The sequence below is a fragment of the Sphaerodactylus townsendi genome, linkage group LG02 (genome assembly GCF_021028975.2).
Source record: "Sphaerodactylus townsendi isolate TG3544 linkage group LG02, MPM_Stown_v2.3, whole genome shotgun sequence".
Lineage (NCBI taxonomy): Eukaryota > Metazoa > Chordata > Lepidosauria > Squamata > Sphaerodactylidae > Sphaerodactylus > Sphaerodactylus townsendi.
The window spans coordinates 79,481,440-79,494,986 of record NC_059426.1 but is presented as its reverse complement, the minus strand read 5'-3'; the positions used below and the strand labels follow the sequence as shown (position 1 = coordinate 79,494,986).

Sequence of the window (13,547 nt, the reverse complement as noted above, 5' to 3'; positions counted from 1 at the left end):
TGATCTTCACAATTTTTTTAGCGTAAAAGTACATTCTAGTCTCAAAAGCTAATAATTGTATATTTCAATTAATCACATTTTTAGGAAAACAGTAACATTCTGCTTATCTTTCAACTGATTTACTGTAAAATTATCTTATATCCTAAAGTCTCGAATATATTTGAACTCCTCTGCACCCCTTTCCACCATTCTCTTTTCATGTCCTGAGTCCCGTGCACCTTTACTTTTCCTAATATACTGATACCGCTTAATATGCCCACTGACTTTTCATACACCCAAGATATCAATCATTCCACTTCTAGACATCATAGTATTCATAATATCAAATGATATCAAGAAATTATAAGTATCCTTTGTATGTCAAGGGCAAAGACAATGGTCCTTATACCTTCCAAGCCCTGTAGCTCATGTAGGCACTTTCCAGTTGGATTTCTGCAGGTCTTCATACAAGGAGAACCACAAGGTCTATAGTGCCACTCACATTCCCCTTGTGGATTGTAGTAATCACAGAACATTGCTGGAAGAATGAGGAAAGAGAAAAAAGGTCAGTTACAAGCAAAATGCATTATTTTATGTGAATTGATACTTGTACTTTATCATTATTATATAGCAAAGTGGCAACTACTAACAGGATCCCTGGTTCCCCCTTGAAATCCTTATTGAAATAGATTATTTTATACACAGTTGTACTTTGAATAAAGTGATGAGATTACATATCAATGGGATTTTACTCTAGTACTGTCAAACTTGCAACTTTTGTTTTATTAGTTGCCTTGAGTCTAAGGAGATGTGGGCTATAACTATCCTAAATATAATCAATTAATGTATAGATTAACTAAAAATAGACCCCCCAAAAGAGGTACAAGAATAAAAGGTTCACAAGAAATTCTTTTTGAACACTAACATCTATTTTAGTTTAGTATTATTGGCTTTACCTCTGATTATGAAAAGGGGAAATTTCTTCTGTATATGTTTATATGGTGTAGTGAACTCAGGGTTCTGAGTAAACGGTGGTTGCCATTCTCTCATGATATCATCCTTTACTACTCCATTAATGCTATGGCATCAGACTTGCCAACTGAACCCTGAGGTTACTTCCTATGTCAAAATATCTCAGTCCGCAGGGGAAAATGGTATTGGAAGTAAACATGTTATCAGCCTCTCTGAGACAATCTCTGCGGTTCAAAATTCACCAGAGGAATTAAGGAATGGCAACCACAGGACTCTCAGAACATAAGAAGGAGCCACTGAGGTTCAGTTCTCAAAATATTATGCAGCATTCAGAAGAAATGTTTGTCCTATTATACTGTAAATGTTGTGGTGTAATGTTGTGTAAATGTTGTGGTGTAAATGTTGTGGTGACTTCAGTGTATCAAAAACTGATGTGAAAAGTGGAATACAGAATATATGAATTATTGTATCCCTTCAACCTCCACATATGGCTCCCAGAAGGAACAAGCCACATAGGTAGAAACAGTCTCATTCCCAATTAAAAATCTTTTAAAACTGTGGCCAGTACTCACGGCATATGGACGGTGTTCTCCAAGCAATGCAAACACCAGCCTCATTGCATGCTTGAGCATAGGCAGCTACAGCTGTACAGAAACATTCACAGTCTCCCCCAGTGTCACAAGCACAGGCATCAGACACACATGCGTCATAGTATTTTGTTGGTTCAACCTGTTAAAAAATAAATTGATCTCATTTAATATTTATGTATGTACTTTCAATTTTAGCATGCCTCAGTCAGAGAACTGTCAAGCATATGAGAATCAATAATTAATAATCCTGTATTTTTATGCTGATTTTTCTCATGATTAAAAAAGGGTCTGGATGACCAGGATAGCTGTCCATGTCTTCAACATTGCCTTTGGGCTCAATGTCAGCCTTGAAGATGAGACCATCCATTCCACATGCTAACTATTCTGCAATGTAAAGAATTCTATGATACAATAAAATGATTGATTGTAAACTACTGCTGTGCCAGATGTGCCAAAGGATAACCTCTTCCCTGAAACATAGAAAGCAGCTTAAAAAAGGGACTATTTAAGATCTTTTGTCTCAGGCCGTTTCTGCACGGCCCAAATATTTTATCGGCGGGGGGCGGTAAAACGCCGCCCAGGCCGCTGCAGATAGGCGCCGCTGCTGCAACGCAGCAGCGGCGACCTGAATGCGCTTTTCCTTTCCCCGCAGAGGCGCCCTCAGGTGCCGCTTTAAAACAACAACCTTTAAAGGGTTGTTAGAGGAGCTGTCTTCGGCGGTCTGCGCTTAACTGCGCCATGCCGAAGACGCTATTCTCCCCCCCCTCCCACTTATCGTGTCCTTCGTGCCGTCTCGCGGGAAGCGTCGAGTTCGCCACACACTGTCCTCCGACCTCCAGGGTCGGAGGGCAGCGCATGGGCTGTATTTACCTCGCAGGCTTAATTTGGTGATTAACACGTAAGTGGGAGGAACCGCCTGCGGCCCTGACCTCGACGCTTCGCCTTCGTCACCTTCGCCTGCTCGCAGACGCTTTGGCGAGGCGAAAGCTGGCCTCACGCCGGCGAACTCTCGCTTGCCAAGGCATACTGGAGGCCGGTGGCATAAACGGCCTCAGAGTTATAAGATCCTGAAATGGCAACTGAGCTATGCACCTTCAATATTATTATTATACCTCTGTAATACCAGGGTGATATTTTATGTTGGTCTTGTGTATTGGTTTATGCTTCCATTCCTGCCCGAACTTTACATGCAGTTTGATGATCAGGCCTGTAAAACTAGCCCATGTATTTACCTGGGAAAAATGTTGTTCATACCTGGGAATGGCAAGAAGCAAACACTTGGCTGGTAATGATGCTGCACTGTTTCTGGGCCCAAGAATTCCTGTATGGGTTTGCAGTACAAGGATCCCTGTTCTTTTTGGCATCTGGGCAAGTGGGAGAGGCCTTCCAGCTGTTGCCAAACTCAAGCACATCTCCTACAACAGATTGGCTCCTGGTGGTGAAATCATTAATGTCATTTCCATCATAGTTTCCACAAAGTCCACATACGTGACCCTGTTATGGAGACAAGAAAAAAATAATGAGAAGTGTTAGTTGTCTGTGATTAATCAAAAACATTCATTTCACATTTAAAGAAGGTTATGCATAGGCATCCTTACCGATTTTTGTGTGTTCTGCCCCTCATAATGGCTTTTTAATGAAATAACAATGGAGCAAATATACACATATTCCTTTTTATATATAAATCTGCTTTCTCTGTTGGGATGAATGGAAGGTCACACGTAGGGCTTTGTACCAGTAATTGAATGTGGATTAATAAAATAAGTAATTCATTTATAAAAGTATTATTCCATATTTGTAGCAATGAAATTACTGTCACTTTTTTCAAGTATTCTCAGATATTTTCTTGAAACGCTATTTGTTCCCTTAAGGTCTTTTCTACATTGCTACACATCTTGTGAGCTGTTTCTAAGAAATATGTAGTTCTTTCCTATTAAATCAGGTACTGCTTATTGAAAATGCTTAAGAAAAGTGAAAAGCAGAACAACTAAATGGTTAGCACGGGAAATTTAGGGAATCCATTATGGGGGAATTTGTGTGTTCCAAATTAAGCTACTGTTCAAGTTAGTTGAATCTTTCAATGGGATTCTCTTATGTGTTCAGAAACAGAGTTGTGCCTCAGAGAGAAATCCTTCTCCACTCCCTTAACTATTACAGCAAAAACCCATTCATAAACCAAGTGGCCAGAGGAGAAAGAGAGACAAATTGATTGTCACATCTTTGTTTCATCTGGAATTAATTCATCTATTTGTTGATTTCGAGGGCACATCATGAAACGTATAAGGCTGCAGATCAACAACATTTACATGTGCACTTCTTTCCAAAATAATTCTGACATTCTTTTTCCCAGTGGATTTCAGGGATCTGTGCCAATGTCTTATCATTTACACCGCACCTTAAATTCTGGACTCATCTTGATGAAGATGCTGGTTTTTTTGTCCCACATCAGGACCAGTCCAGCTGTTGTGTCAACCACCATGTAGATGCCCATGTATCGAATTTTGTATGGTACTTCACCACCCGGGGCTCTTTGTATCACTTCAAATTTGCCACCTGAGAGTATTAGCTCATAATTCTGCAAAATGAAAACAATAAACACAGATGACTCATTGACATTATTTATGCTGAGATTCTTCAACCATTTTTTAACTGCAGGAAAACTCACCCTCCCAGGCAGGATGAAATTTTTGAAATGATATTGTATAGTTACAGTAGTTTAATTTGAAGCTCTTAATATATTATTTATGAAGTTCTAAAGGTACTTATTTTTAGATATTTGCTGTTGGAATACAAAATACTGCTTAGGTTTGTGCTGCAAAGTCAAATTCTGTCAAAGTTTGCCAAATTTCTAACCAACAGACCTCCATACCAAATCTCTCATTAGTTTTAAAAACAGTTGTCATTCAACGTAGTTGGAGGTAGGGGAGAGAGGCTGCAGTTTTAAGAAAAATGTCAGAGTTTTCTGCATGCTACCCAACAAAGTGCAGTGCAACATCTCTTATCTGTGTAGTCTATTTCCAGGTCTACCTTGATCACACATGCCAATACTGATGTCACCTGTTTAATCTAGCCATTTCATGATTACTGAAGATTTAATTCTATGCAATGGGCTGATGACACACATGCCAAGATTGTTCAGGTGCACAAGACATATAGTAGATGTTGCTTTTCTGGATGATCCTCAGTAAAGCTACTTACGTCCAAAAACACTTTAATGGCTTTTGAACAGGTAGTCCCAGTAGTCCCACATGGGATGTTCTCAGTGATGACTCTGAAGGTTCCTGCCTTTGTGCTGTTTTTACCACAGTGATCCTGCAAAGAAAAACATTGTGTAGTGTTCACAAACACAGACAAAATAACAGAAGGTTTTTATTAGCATGATAGCAGTTCTTGAGGCAAAAAAAAATGAGTACCTGGACCAAAGTGTATTCACAATCTCCACTGAAGCTGTAGCGTTTGCCATCAAAGGAAATGTAATGACCATCTCCATAAACTGAGCATGTTGCCAGACAAGGTTCATTGGTGCATTCCCACATTCTGTTCTTACATGTACTACAGAAACAAAGATAAATACATGACTACTGTGTTTCCTGCTACATGTATTCTGTATTTCTAATTCATTTTGATACTTTCAAATCAGTTTCTGAAAAACCATGAAATCATGAACAAAATGATACTCATCTGCCTGTACGTACCAAGTGTTACATTTAACTTTAATGGTATCCCCTGGTTTGTATGTGGCTTCATTGTGAATACAGGGGCACTCCTCAGCAGCTACACATCCACCTTTGCCATCTGAGACCAGTTCATTGGGGCACATGCAGCCAGAAATGCATTGTGTGCTGTACTGTAATAAGAGAAGATGGAAGAGTTATTAAAATGCCAGAAGACAAAGATAGAACCAGCCTTTTCCAGTTGTTCACCAATGAAGGTCAGTTCATTCTTCCTTAATGAAGGCAAAATGCCTTCAAATTTACTTTTTCAGGGAAGTTTTGCTATTCTGAATGCTTCATGAGGAGACTTCAATGAGTTGTCTAGAGTGTGATCTGCACTTTTTAGAAGACTGTCCATATTATAAGTCAAGGTGTACCAAATTGCTATCTTGGCATGTGTTTTTTAAATCAATCTATAATGACATGTCCACATAAACATTTGTTCTGTGGTCACCCCTCATTATCACATCATCACCTATGAACTGAATTATTTGCCTGAGATGAGAGAAGGCTATATGCTGTTTGGAGACTGGCACTAGCATTTTTTACATTCAGATAATTGTGGGATAACTGCAATTACTGAGTGGGTCTACTTGACACATAAAAAGGCTATTAAAGCAAGACAGGATTACAAAATATTGACACTTACGCATGCCATGTCAAGTGTCTGACAACTCTTCTGACACTCAGCTCCAGTGGCACCTGTCGTGACATTGTTGCAGTCGAGATAGATCATGGGAGCATCACATACTAATAGAAAGAAAGTCTAGATGAAATCTCAGTTTGAAACAGATACTAGGTAGTACAACAACACACATCATTATAAATATTTCACATAGCTGGATATTATGCTAAACCTTATATTTCAAGAGTTCCAATAACATGTACCCCTGTACATGTCTCAGCTGTGTATGCAGAAGAAACTGCAGATTTCCTCAACTTGATTTGGTTAAGCTGTTCCCATTTAAAAAATCACTTAAAGGTAGCAATAAAACAAGTAATAAAATGGGGCTTTACCTGGTTGTGGCTTCACCACTCCAATGCACTGAAGCTTTCCTTGTGTGCAAGTGCTGTAACAGAGAGGAGGAGGAGGGGATCCATTTTAAGTTAAAGCAAGAAGTTAGGCTAGCTCAGTCTCATCAGATCTTAGAAGCTAAGCAAGGTCAGCTCTGGTTAGTATTGGGATGGGAGACCATTAAGGAAGTCCAGGGTTGTGATATAAAGGCAAACAATGGCAAACCATCTCTGAACATCTCTTGCATTGAAAACTCCATGGAGTCACCAGAAGTTAGCTGTGACTTGGCAAAAACAGTATATTGGGGGAGGGGAGGGGTTGGCAGCCAAAATAATGAAATGTCGCTTTGTAGTCAAAGGCAAAACCTTTTTAAAAAATAATTTTGAGTAGCCTTATTTAACATTCCAAAACTCTTTTCTACAATGAGTTTGAGGAATCTGTAACCAGAGTGGTCATAATACAATGAGTTCTGGCAGAGGCTAAACAGATGTTCCAGAGAAGTCCAAGTGTATAGTAAAATGATGGTAGCCGTCTTCTTCCATTGACATTGATTAATTATAAAATAAAAACATTTTCATTATTCTTATCACCTTACTCCAATGTTTCCTTTGAATATTTCTCTTACCAAATGGCTCCATTTTCATGAATCACATCTCCAGATGGCAGGGGAGATCCTTTATAGTAACAAGGACAGCTAGTAGCAGGTACACATTTGCCACTTTCATCCATATATGTCCCTTCTCCACAGGTGCATCCATCCACTGAGGTAAACTTAATATTACAGGTGACATCAGGTTCACTCAGAGATCGGCAGGTGGGTTGACACGAATCAATGTTATAGCGGTAAACCATGGTTTTGGGACATACTTGGTATTTGGCTTGAGAGAAAAAAATAAAATAATTCATAGGATTTGTCTAAGGACTGATGTGAACATAAGGCACTGGATGTGGTCAGTATAATCTATATACATAAACATTTGCTGGGTGTTTTTAAATGCATACTTTTATTACAGTAGTAGTTTGAACTGCATGCAACTCAGAAAGGAGATGTTACAATTCCAAGTGTGGATTTATGCTAAAGGTGCATTATCTAGTGTAGTCATTCTAAATTTGTTATTTTATTTTAATCAAATCAGGTTACATGATTCCAGATCTATCAGTCTTGTCTTTGAAAACACGGTGGTTGTTGTTGTTGTTTTTGCAATGCATGTGCTCATTTATTCATGTAACAGTACTTGGTTTCTCTTGGTTTTTGGCACCTAGTGGTTAATCAAGAACTATGATTTCCTGCTGCCTTCTCTGCAGCCTCTTCATAGTCCTACCTGCGCTTCTACGCAAGACTTGGGGGAAACTGGATCACCACAGGATTTTCAGGAAAACAAAGGTGCTCCAACAAGGTATCACCAAATTCTGTTAACCTTTTGTATAAGGTAACTTTGAAACAGATGCAAAATTTCCTGTAAGAAATTTATTTTCTGAGTTAGGAGCTTCTGTGCAAAGTTCTAATACTTACTGCAGACATTGGTCCTCCATCCACTCAGAAGGACTCCTTTGGCAGCACAGGCTCTGACATAGGAGGAGAGGGCAGCACACATGCAGTCTTCACTTCTCTCACAGTTACAAGTGTCAAACATGCAGTTCTAAGAGCACAGAAGACACCAATTCATATGAATCTACTTGAATCTCAGTGAGAAAGGTGGAATATAAATAGAGCAAATGATGAAATAAAATAGTCCCTTCAGTCACATTTCATTCTAAGCCTTCATTTGCACAAATTATAGCATTTCTAACTTTTCATTTATGAAATGACCACATTTCCTTTTGATCTTTTTATGCTTTGAGGTTGTGGTGATGTAGAATTGGCTTTCATTGTATAAGAATATAGGGATCAGTACATATTTGGGGGAAGTGCCCACTGGTAATATACATCTCACTCACATTTCTCATTGACAAGGAATTTATACCTTTACTGCAGAATATATGCCTATATCTAGAAATGATCTAAAAACAGGCATATTTGTCTTTGCCCTGAACGGATGATGTTATACTGCTGTGTCAGAGGCTTGGTTACACAGAAATGTATTATTAAAACCATATAGGATCTTTGCAGGGAAATGTAAAACAGTTCCTGCTAGCACCCAAATGTCAAAAACTTGTCAAAAATTGGCAAACAATGTTATCTAGAACACAGGTGAAATGAGATGTTTGCATTTAGTAGTGGAGCGGGAAATGCATATGTTGGATTATGTGATATGGGGATTAATAATGACACTTGGGAAACTTGACAGAAGGTACACTGAGCAACTTACGCAGACAGGCAAGTTATATTTTGAAAAGTTATTAGCACTGCAAATGAAAAGTTGTTGCAAAGTACCGTGTGGTAAACAGCTGGATTCACAATGGAATGGCACTTTTCAAAAGGTCCATTGATGTCTGTCAGCAGCCCACACCAGTGCTGAGCATATTTTTCTGTGAATATAAAACATAAAACAGGTTCTGTGATGTTAGTGGCAAAGAAATCCTACTGTGCTGCTACTATTGTGGCATCTAGTTCATGTCCAGCTCAGCTGTTTGGAATCAACAATTGGCTAGTTGCTTTAAAGGCTCCATGAGGCTTTAAATGCCCAGGAACCAACAATTCGCTGAGACACTTTTGTTAAGCTCTTTGCTGAGAAAATCTCTCAAATATTGTCTGATTTTGACATTGGCTATAATACAGCTGAAACACCAGTAACCTTCAACAAAACATCCCTTCAGGGGATTATTTCAATTCTGTCACTGCAATGAATGTCAACAGAAGCTTAGGATTTGTGAAGACTACCATTTAGGCATTAGACCCTTGCCCATCCTCGGCACTTAAAGCTTGTAAAGATTACATCTTTTTTTAAAAAAACCTTTACTACAGAAAAACAAATGTTGCCAATTATTATTCAGTCTTTAATTTTCCTTTCATGGACACTATAGAAAAAATAGTTGCTGAACAACTCCAAGCCATCCTGGACAAATCTTCTACCCAAGGGAGGGGAACTGAGGCAACATTGGTGGCGCTAGTAGATGACCACTGCATAAATGTAGATGAAGATGAAGCCTCTTTGCTCCTTTTATTAGACATAGCAGCAGCCTCTGATATTGCTGCAGCCACTTTGTCGCAACAAAAATCCCGAAGTCCAGGCAACCAGTAAAGACTTTAAAGGCGAGAGATGAGGTATAAATAAGAGACAATTCAGCTGTTTATTCAGCTGCAGTCAGAGTAAAAGCATCTCAGACAAGATTCTGGAGGCAGGAATCAATTTACAGAAGCGAGATACAGGCATTTATACAATTCACAAGTTATAAGAGGTGCATCACTGATCCCTCATTAATGATATTGTTTCTGTCCATAAAATCATAAGCGTTACACTCTATATTGTTATTCTTCTGTTTATTAAAGACTCCTTCTCGGCATTATGGCCCAAGAGCAAAAGAACATCATTCAGTTTTCACTTATGTTCTATCTATCCTGGGATGTTACTAATTGCATCATCTCATTCATGCAATCCACTTTTCAAAACTTACTTACAACTGCATCCCAAGTGGGGACCCGAAACCATTTGTGGGAGCAGTGGGGCAGCTGTGCCGGTGGATTTGTCCTCTCTAGGGTACTTGCCCTAGCAGAGGCAACGTGTCATGAGCCAGTCCCTGCACACTAAGGACTCTGCTGCATAGCCTGAAGCCATGGTGGAGCCAGAGCTAGCTCCTTGTGAGGAGGTTCAGGCAGCCGAGCCAGAGATACCTGGCCATTTTGCCCCAGGCCCCGGTTCCCCTCCCCCACGCCACTGCCTACAATGTTCAACAGCAACGGCTTTGTTAATTTCAGCAAAGCCTTACCTGCAAACTGGTAAGATCAGCAACCACCCATTCATCTGCATTCTCTGGTGTGACTCGCACATTATGGAATGGCCTGGCTGAGACTATGAGGAAGCCCCTATGCTTCTATAATTTTGCAAAATATGCAAAATATAATTGTTCAGGAGGACATTCTTGGAAAGGCAATTGAGCCATGGTGTAATGGATCAGCTCAGGAGAAGACTCTTGCTAGGGGTAAAGTTTTCCTAAATGGAATGTCTTGTTTCCTTAGACAGCTATAATTGCTTGTGCTGCTTTTTCCACTTCTTCAATCCCAGCCCCACAGCATTATTTTGTTTTACTGGGTATCTTTTATGTTAGATTCAAATGTTATATTTTTTTAATCTGCTTGCTGGCTGAATAGGGTTTTTTTTTAATCGTACTTGTAACCCATCAGTGATAAAGGTAGACTATAGAGGAAACTAACAATTCTGTAATTCCTTGGGATAAAGTGGTTCTGAATCACTAGCTCCAAAACTGCCAGATTGTATGTTTAATAGCTGACATAACAGTGATTGAACTACAACTGAAAAACAACTGAAAAAGCCAGTTTTACCAAGCTGTTCCCTTTGCAGGGTCCAGCAATTTTTCTCATCCTTAATTCTGTTTAAAATAGTTTTCACATGTATGCTCATTCACAAAATTACTTTAAAAGCATAAATGTAGCAGAAGATATTACAGTATAAATAGCTCATACTGTTGCTAGTATTTGACTTCCATTTGTATTAAATTAACACTGCAGCTTGCACAAGTTATTTCCGTTCACCTTTTCTCATACGTCTTGCCATGATACTGGTATAGAATGTGTTGTTTTCTTCCTGTTTGTCTACTGGTATGAAATGGAATGATCTCATTGATTTTCTTTCTTTCAAGCTCCTTTGATCTAAAGATCTTGAGCAGTAAATAGGGAGGTTTTTTAATTTCTTAAAGGAAAATATGGCGGAGAGATACCTGGCCTCTACCAGCATGATTTTACTAACTATATTATCTTTTATTATGATAGAAGGTAGCTTAGTTAAGGGTCTTAGCAGGTTCAGACATTTAATGTGCACAGAGCAAGGAATCCAGACAAAGACAAGAAACAGAAATAGTAACCTGCAAACAAAAACGCAACGTTGATACCACAAGCTAGCTCAGCTGTAGCCTCTCACACCCAGCCTCCCATTCCCTTGTGCAATAACCTCTTGCAGCTGGGTTACTCTAGTTTGGCTCCTGAAAAGACTCTGCATCTACTCTCTTGCTTGGAATCTGGCTGTGGATCCCAGCCTGAATGCTCTGCCTGAGCCTGTGGACCTGGTCCTGCAGGAACTTCTGGCTGCTCAGTCTCTGCACCTACAGGTAGTGCCTGAGAATCTGGAACCAACTCTGTCCCCTCTTCTCTATCTGAGTCTTCCTCTCAGGAGTTCCCATTCAGACCAGGCTGAGCCCTAACAGATAGGAGCAATTCATAGTTCATGGTAAGAATTATGAGGGCATTCCAAAATCATCTGGGATAGCGAGTCAACCTTTTTCAAATTGCACTGACAGAACCTATCTGAATATTGTCTTAGATATTCAGAAGCTTACTATCTTGCAGATACTTAATCTATATCACCTTTATGTCCTTACCAGTTTGCAGACAATTTATATAATGCTAGAATTAATATTTCAAAGTTCTTCTGGGCTTCTACCCAGTAAGTTTTTAAAAATATTTATTTTCAAGAACATGACTATTATTCTGAATCCTGAAGAAAATCCGCAGTATATATTGCCATGCACATACCGTTTTCTATGCTGAGGGTACATGGGTTCTCGAATATGTTTTTGACATTGGGGCAATCAGCCTGTGTTTTCCAGGTGTTGGCAAAAGCAGCAGAGGTTCCTTCTACCACCCCACTGACAGCTTTGAAGTCATCAGTCTGGATATTGTTGAAGTTACCACAGAGACCTAAGAGAAAATCAGATGTGTTTTAATCCTTCATGCACTATATATATAATTAGACCATTTCTTTGTGCATTGTAATTAATTAACTTACCACATGTCTGTCCTTTGTGAATTGGGTCTAAACGTATGAAGAGTTGCATGATAGGTACAAGCTGGAGTTGTATCTGGATGCCTATCTTTGTGTGCACAATGATGAAGAATGGTGATGGCCTGAAGATGGTGACATTGGCTGCAGAAGTAGAACACAGTTAACCTTGGTTCAAATGAAATGAAACACTTTATCGAATGAAACACTTTATCAAGTATGAACTGATTATTGATGTAACAGTTACTACACAGTATATTTTACGTGGAATCTTATCATGGATAGCAGCTACTTACATCAGATACATATTAGTAGGCATGTTCTATGGGAGAGATTCTACCAAAAAGAGCTTCTGCCACAAGAGGTATACAAAGTGGTTACATAAGGTTGCACCCAGAGGATCAAAAAGTGGAGCTTCGCTCATGGAGCATACATTTCTCATTTCCTTTTTCCTACTGCATCCCACTGTGCTTCCCAAAATGCTGTTCTCAGGAACAACATGTGGTACAAAATAGGGGTCTGCTGTGAAAGGTAAAATCATTTTGGACCCAGACTGGTGTTTACCATGAGTACATTTTGATGGGAATTACTACAAACATCTTCAGTAATAATTCTGAATTGACTGTATTGCCTGTGTAAATATAGTACTATTGAGTATTGGGAATCTAGTACTAGATCATTTTCATTGACAAAGAAGAGGTGGTTCCGTGGAAGTCTTTTAATTCAGACCTGACACCATCTTTATAATACAACAAAAGATGGAACTCGAACATAAACACAATTTTTTGATCCAGCAATTGCTTACTTGTATAATTTCAGTAAGTTCATTGAATTCCTTTAAACATAAGATTTCTCAGTACATATCAGTGCACAAAGGACTATGATGTTGGACTGAGAACACCTACTGCAGGGAGGCCTTCCTAAGTATGCATCTTGGTGCACAAAGACCTCTGGATAGATTGATCATCTGCAATAAAAACCTCCCAATAGATATTGAACACAATAGTCTTTGACAGCATGGTGTTAGCAGTTAAGATGTTGGACTAAGATCTGAAAAACCCCAGTTTGAATCCTTGCTCTGCCATGGAAACCTGTTGAGTGACTTTGACCAGTCACATACTCTCAGCCTCAACTCTGGCAAGCATTTGGATGGGATATTTCCAAGGAATGCCAAGGGTTTGACATGTAGACAGGCAATGGCAAACTACCTCCAAACATCTCTTGCCCTGAAAGCTCTATGGGGTCACCACAAGTCAGCTGTGACTTGATGGCAAAAATGCACACAGTCTTTGATGAAGTGCATGAGCCATGCTGAACTTCAATTGAATACTTCTATAAACAGAATTTGGCAATTAAATACTGAATACAATAGCAGGTTAAGAAT

The 13,547-nt window shown here is 39.2% G+C and overlaps 1 protein-coding gene across 1 annotated transcript in view; it reads right to left on the bottom strand.

The window, feature by feature from the left end:
• The window catches only part of MUC5AC (mucin 5AC, oligomeric mucus/gel-forming), a 67,257-nt gene that overhangs the window by 31,753 nt on the left and 21,957 nt on the right, over window positions 1-13,547 (bottom strand). Inside the window, exons 14-27 of the mRNA XM_048483747.1 lie at window positions 12,170-12,307; window positions 11,917-12,081; window positions 8,644-8,738; window positions 7,783-7,909; window positions 6,895-7,147; window positions 6,272-6,324; window positions 5,904-6,004; window positions 5,237-5,388; window positions 4,955-5,093; window positions 4,740-4,853; window positions 3,937-4,116; window positions 2,796-3,035; window positions 1,524-1,680; window positions 389-517 (exon numbers count right to left, since the gene is read on the bottom strand). Coding sequence (XP_048339704.1) covers window positions 389-517; window positions 1,524-1,680; window positions 2,796-3,035; window positions 3,937-4,116; window positions 4,740-4,853; window positions 4,955-5,093; window positions 5,237-5,388; window positions 5,904-6,004; window positions 6,272-6,324; window positions 6,895-7,147; window positions 7,783-7,909; window positions 8,644-8,738; window positions 11,917-12,081; window positions 12,170-12,307 — 2,043 coding nt within the window. The remainder of the gene's footprint in view (window positions 1-388; window positions 518-1,523; window positions 1,681-2,795; window positions 3,036-3,936; window positions 4,117-4,739; window positions 4,854-4,954; window positions 5,094-5,236; window positions 5,389-5,903; window positions 6,005-6,271; window positions 6,325-6,894; window positions 7,148-7,782; window positions 7,910-8,643; window positions 8,739-11,916; window positions 12,082-12,169; window positions 12,308-13,547) is intronic.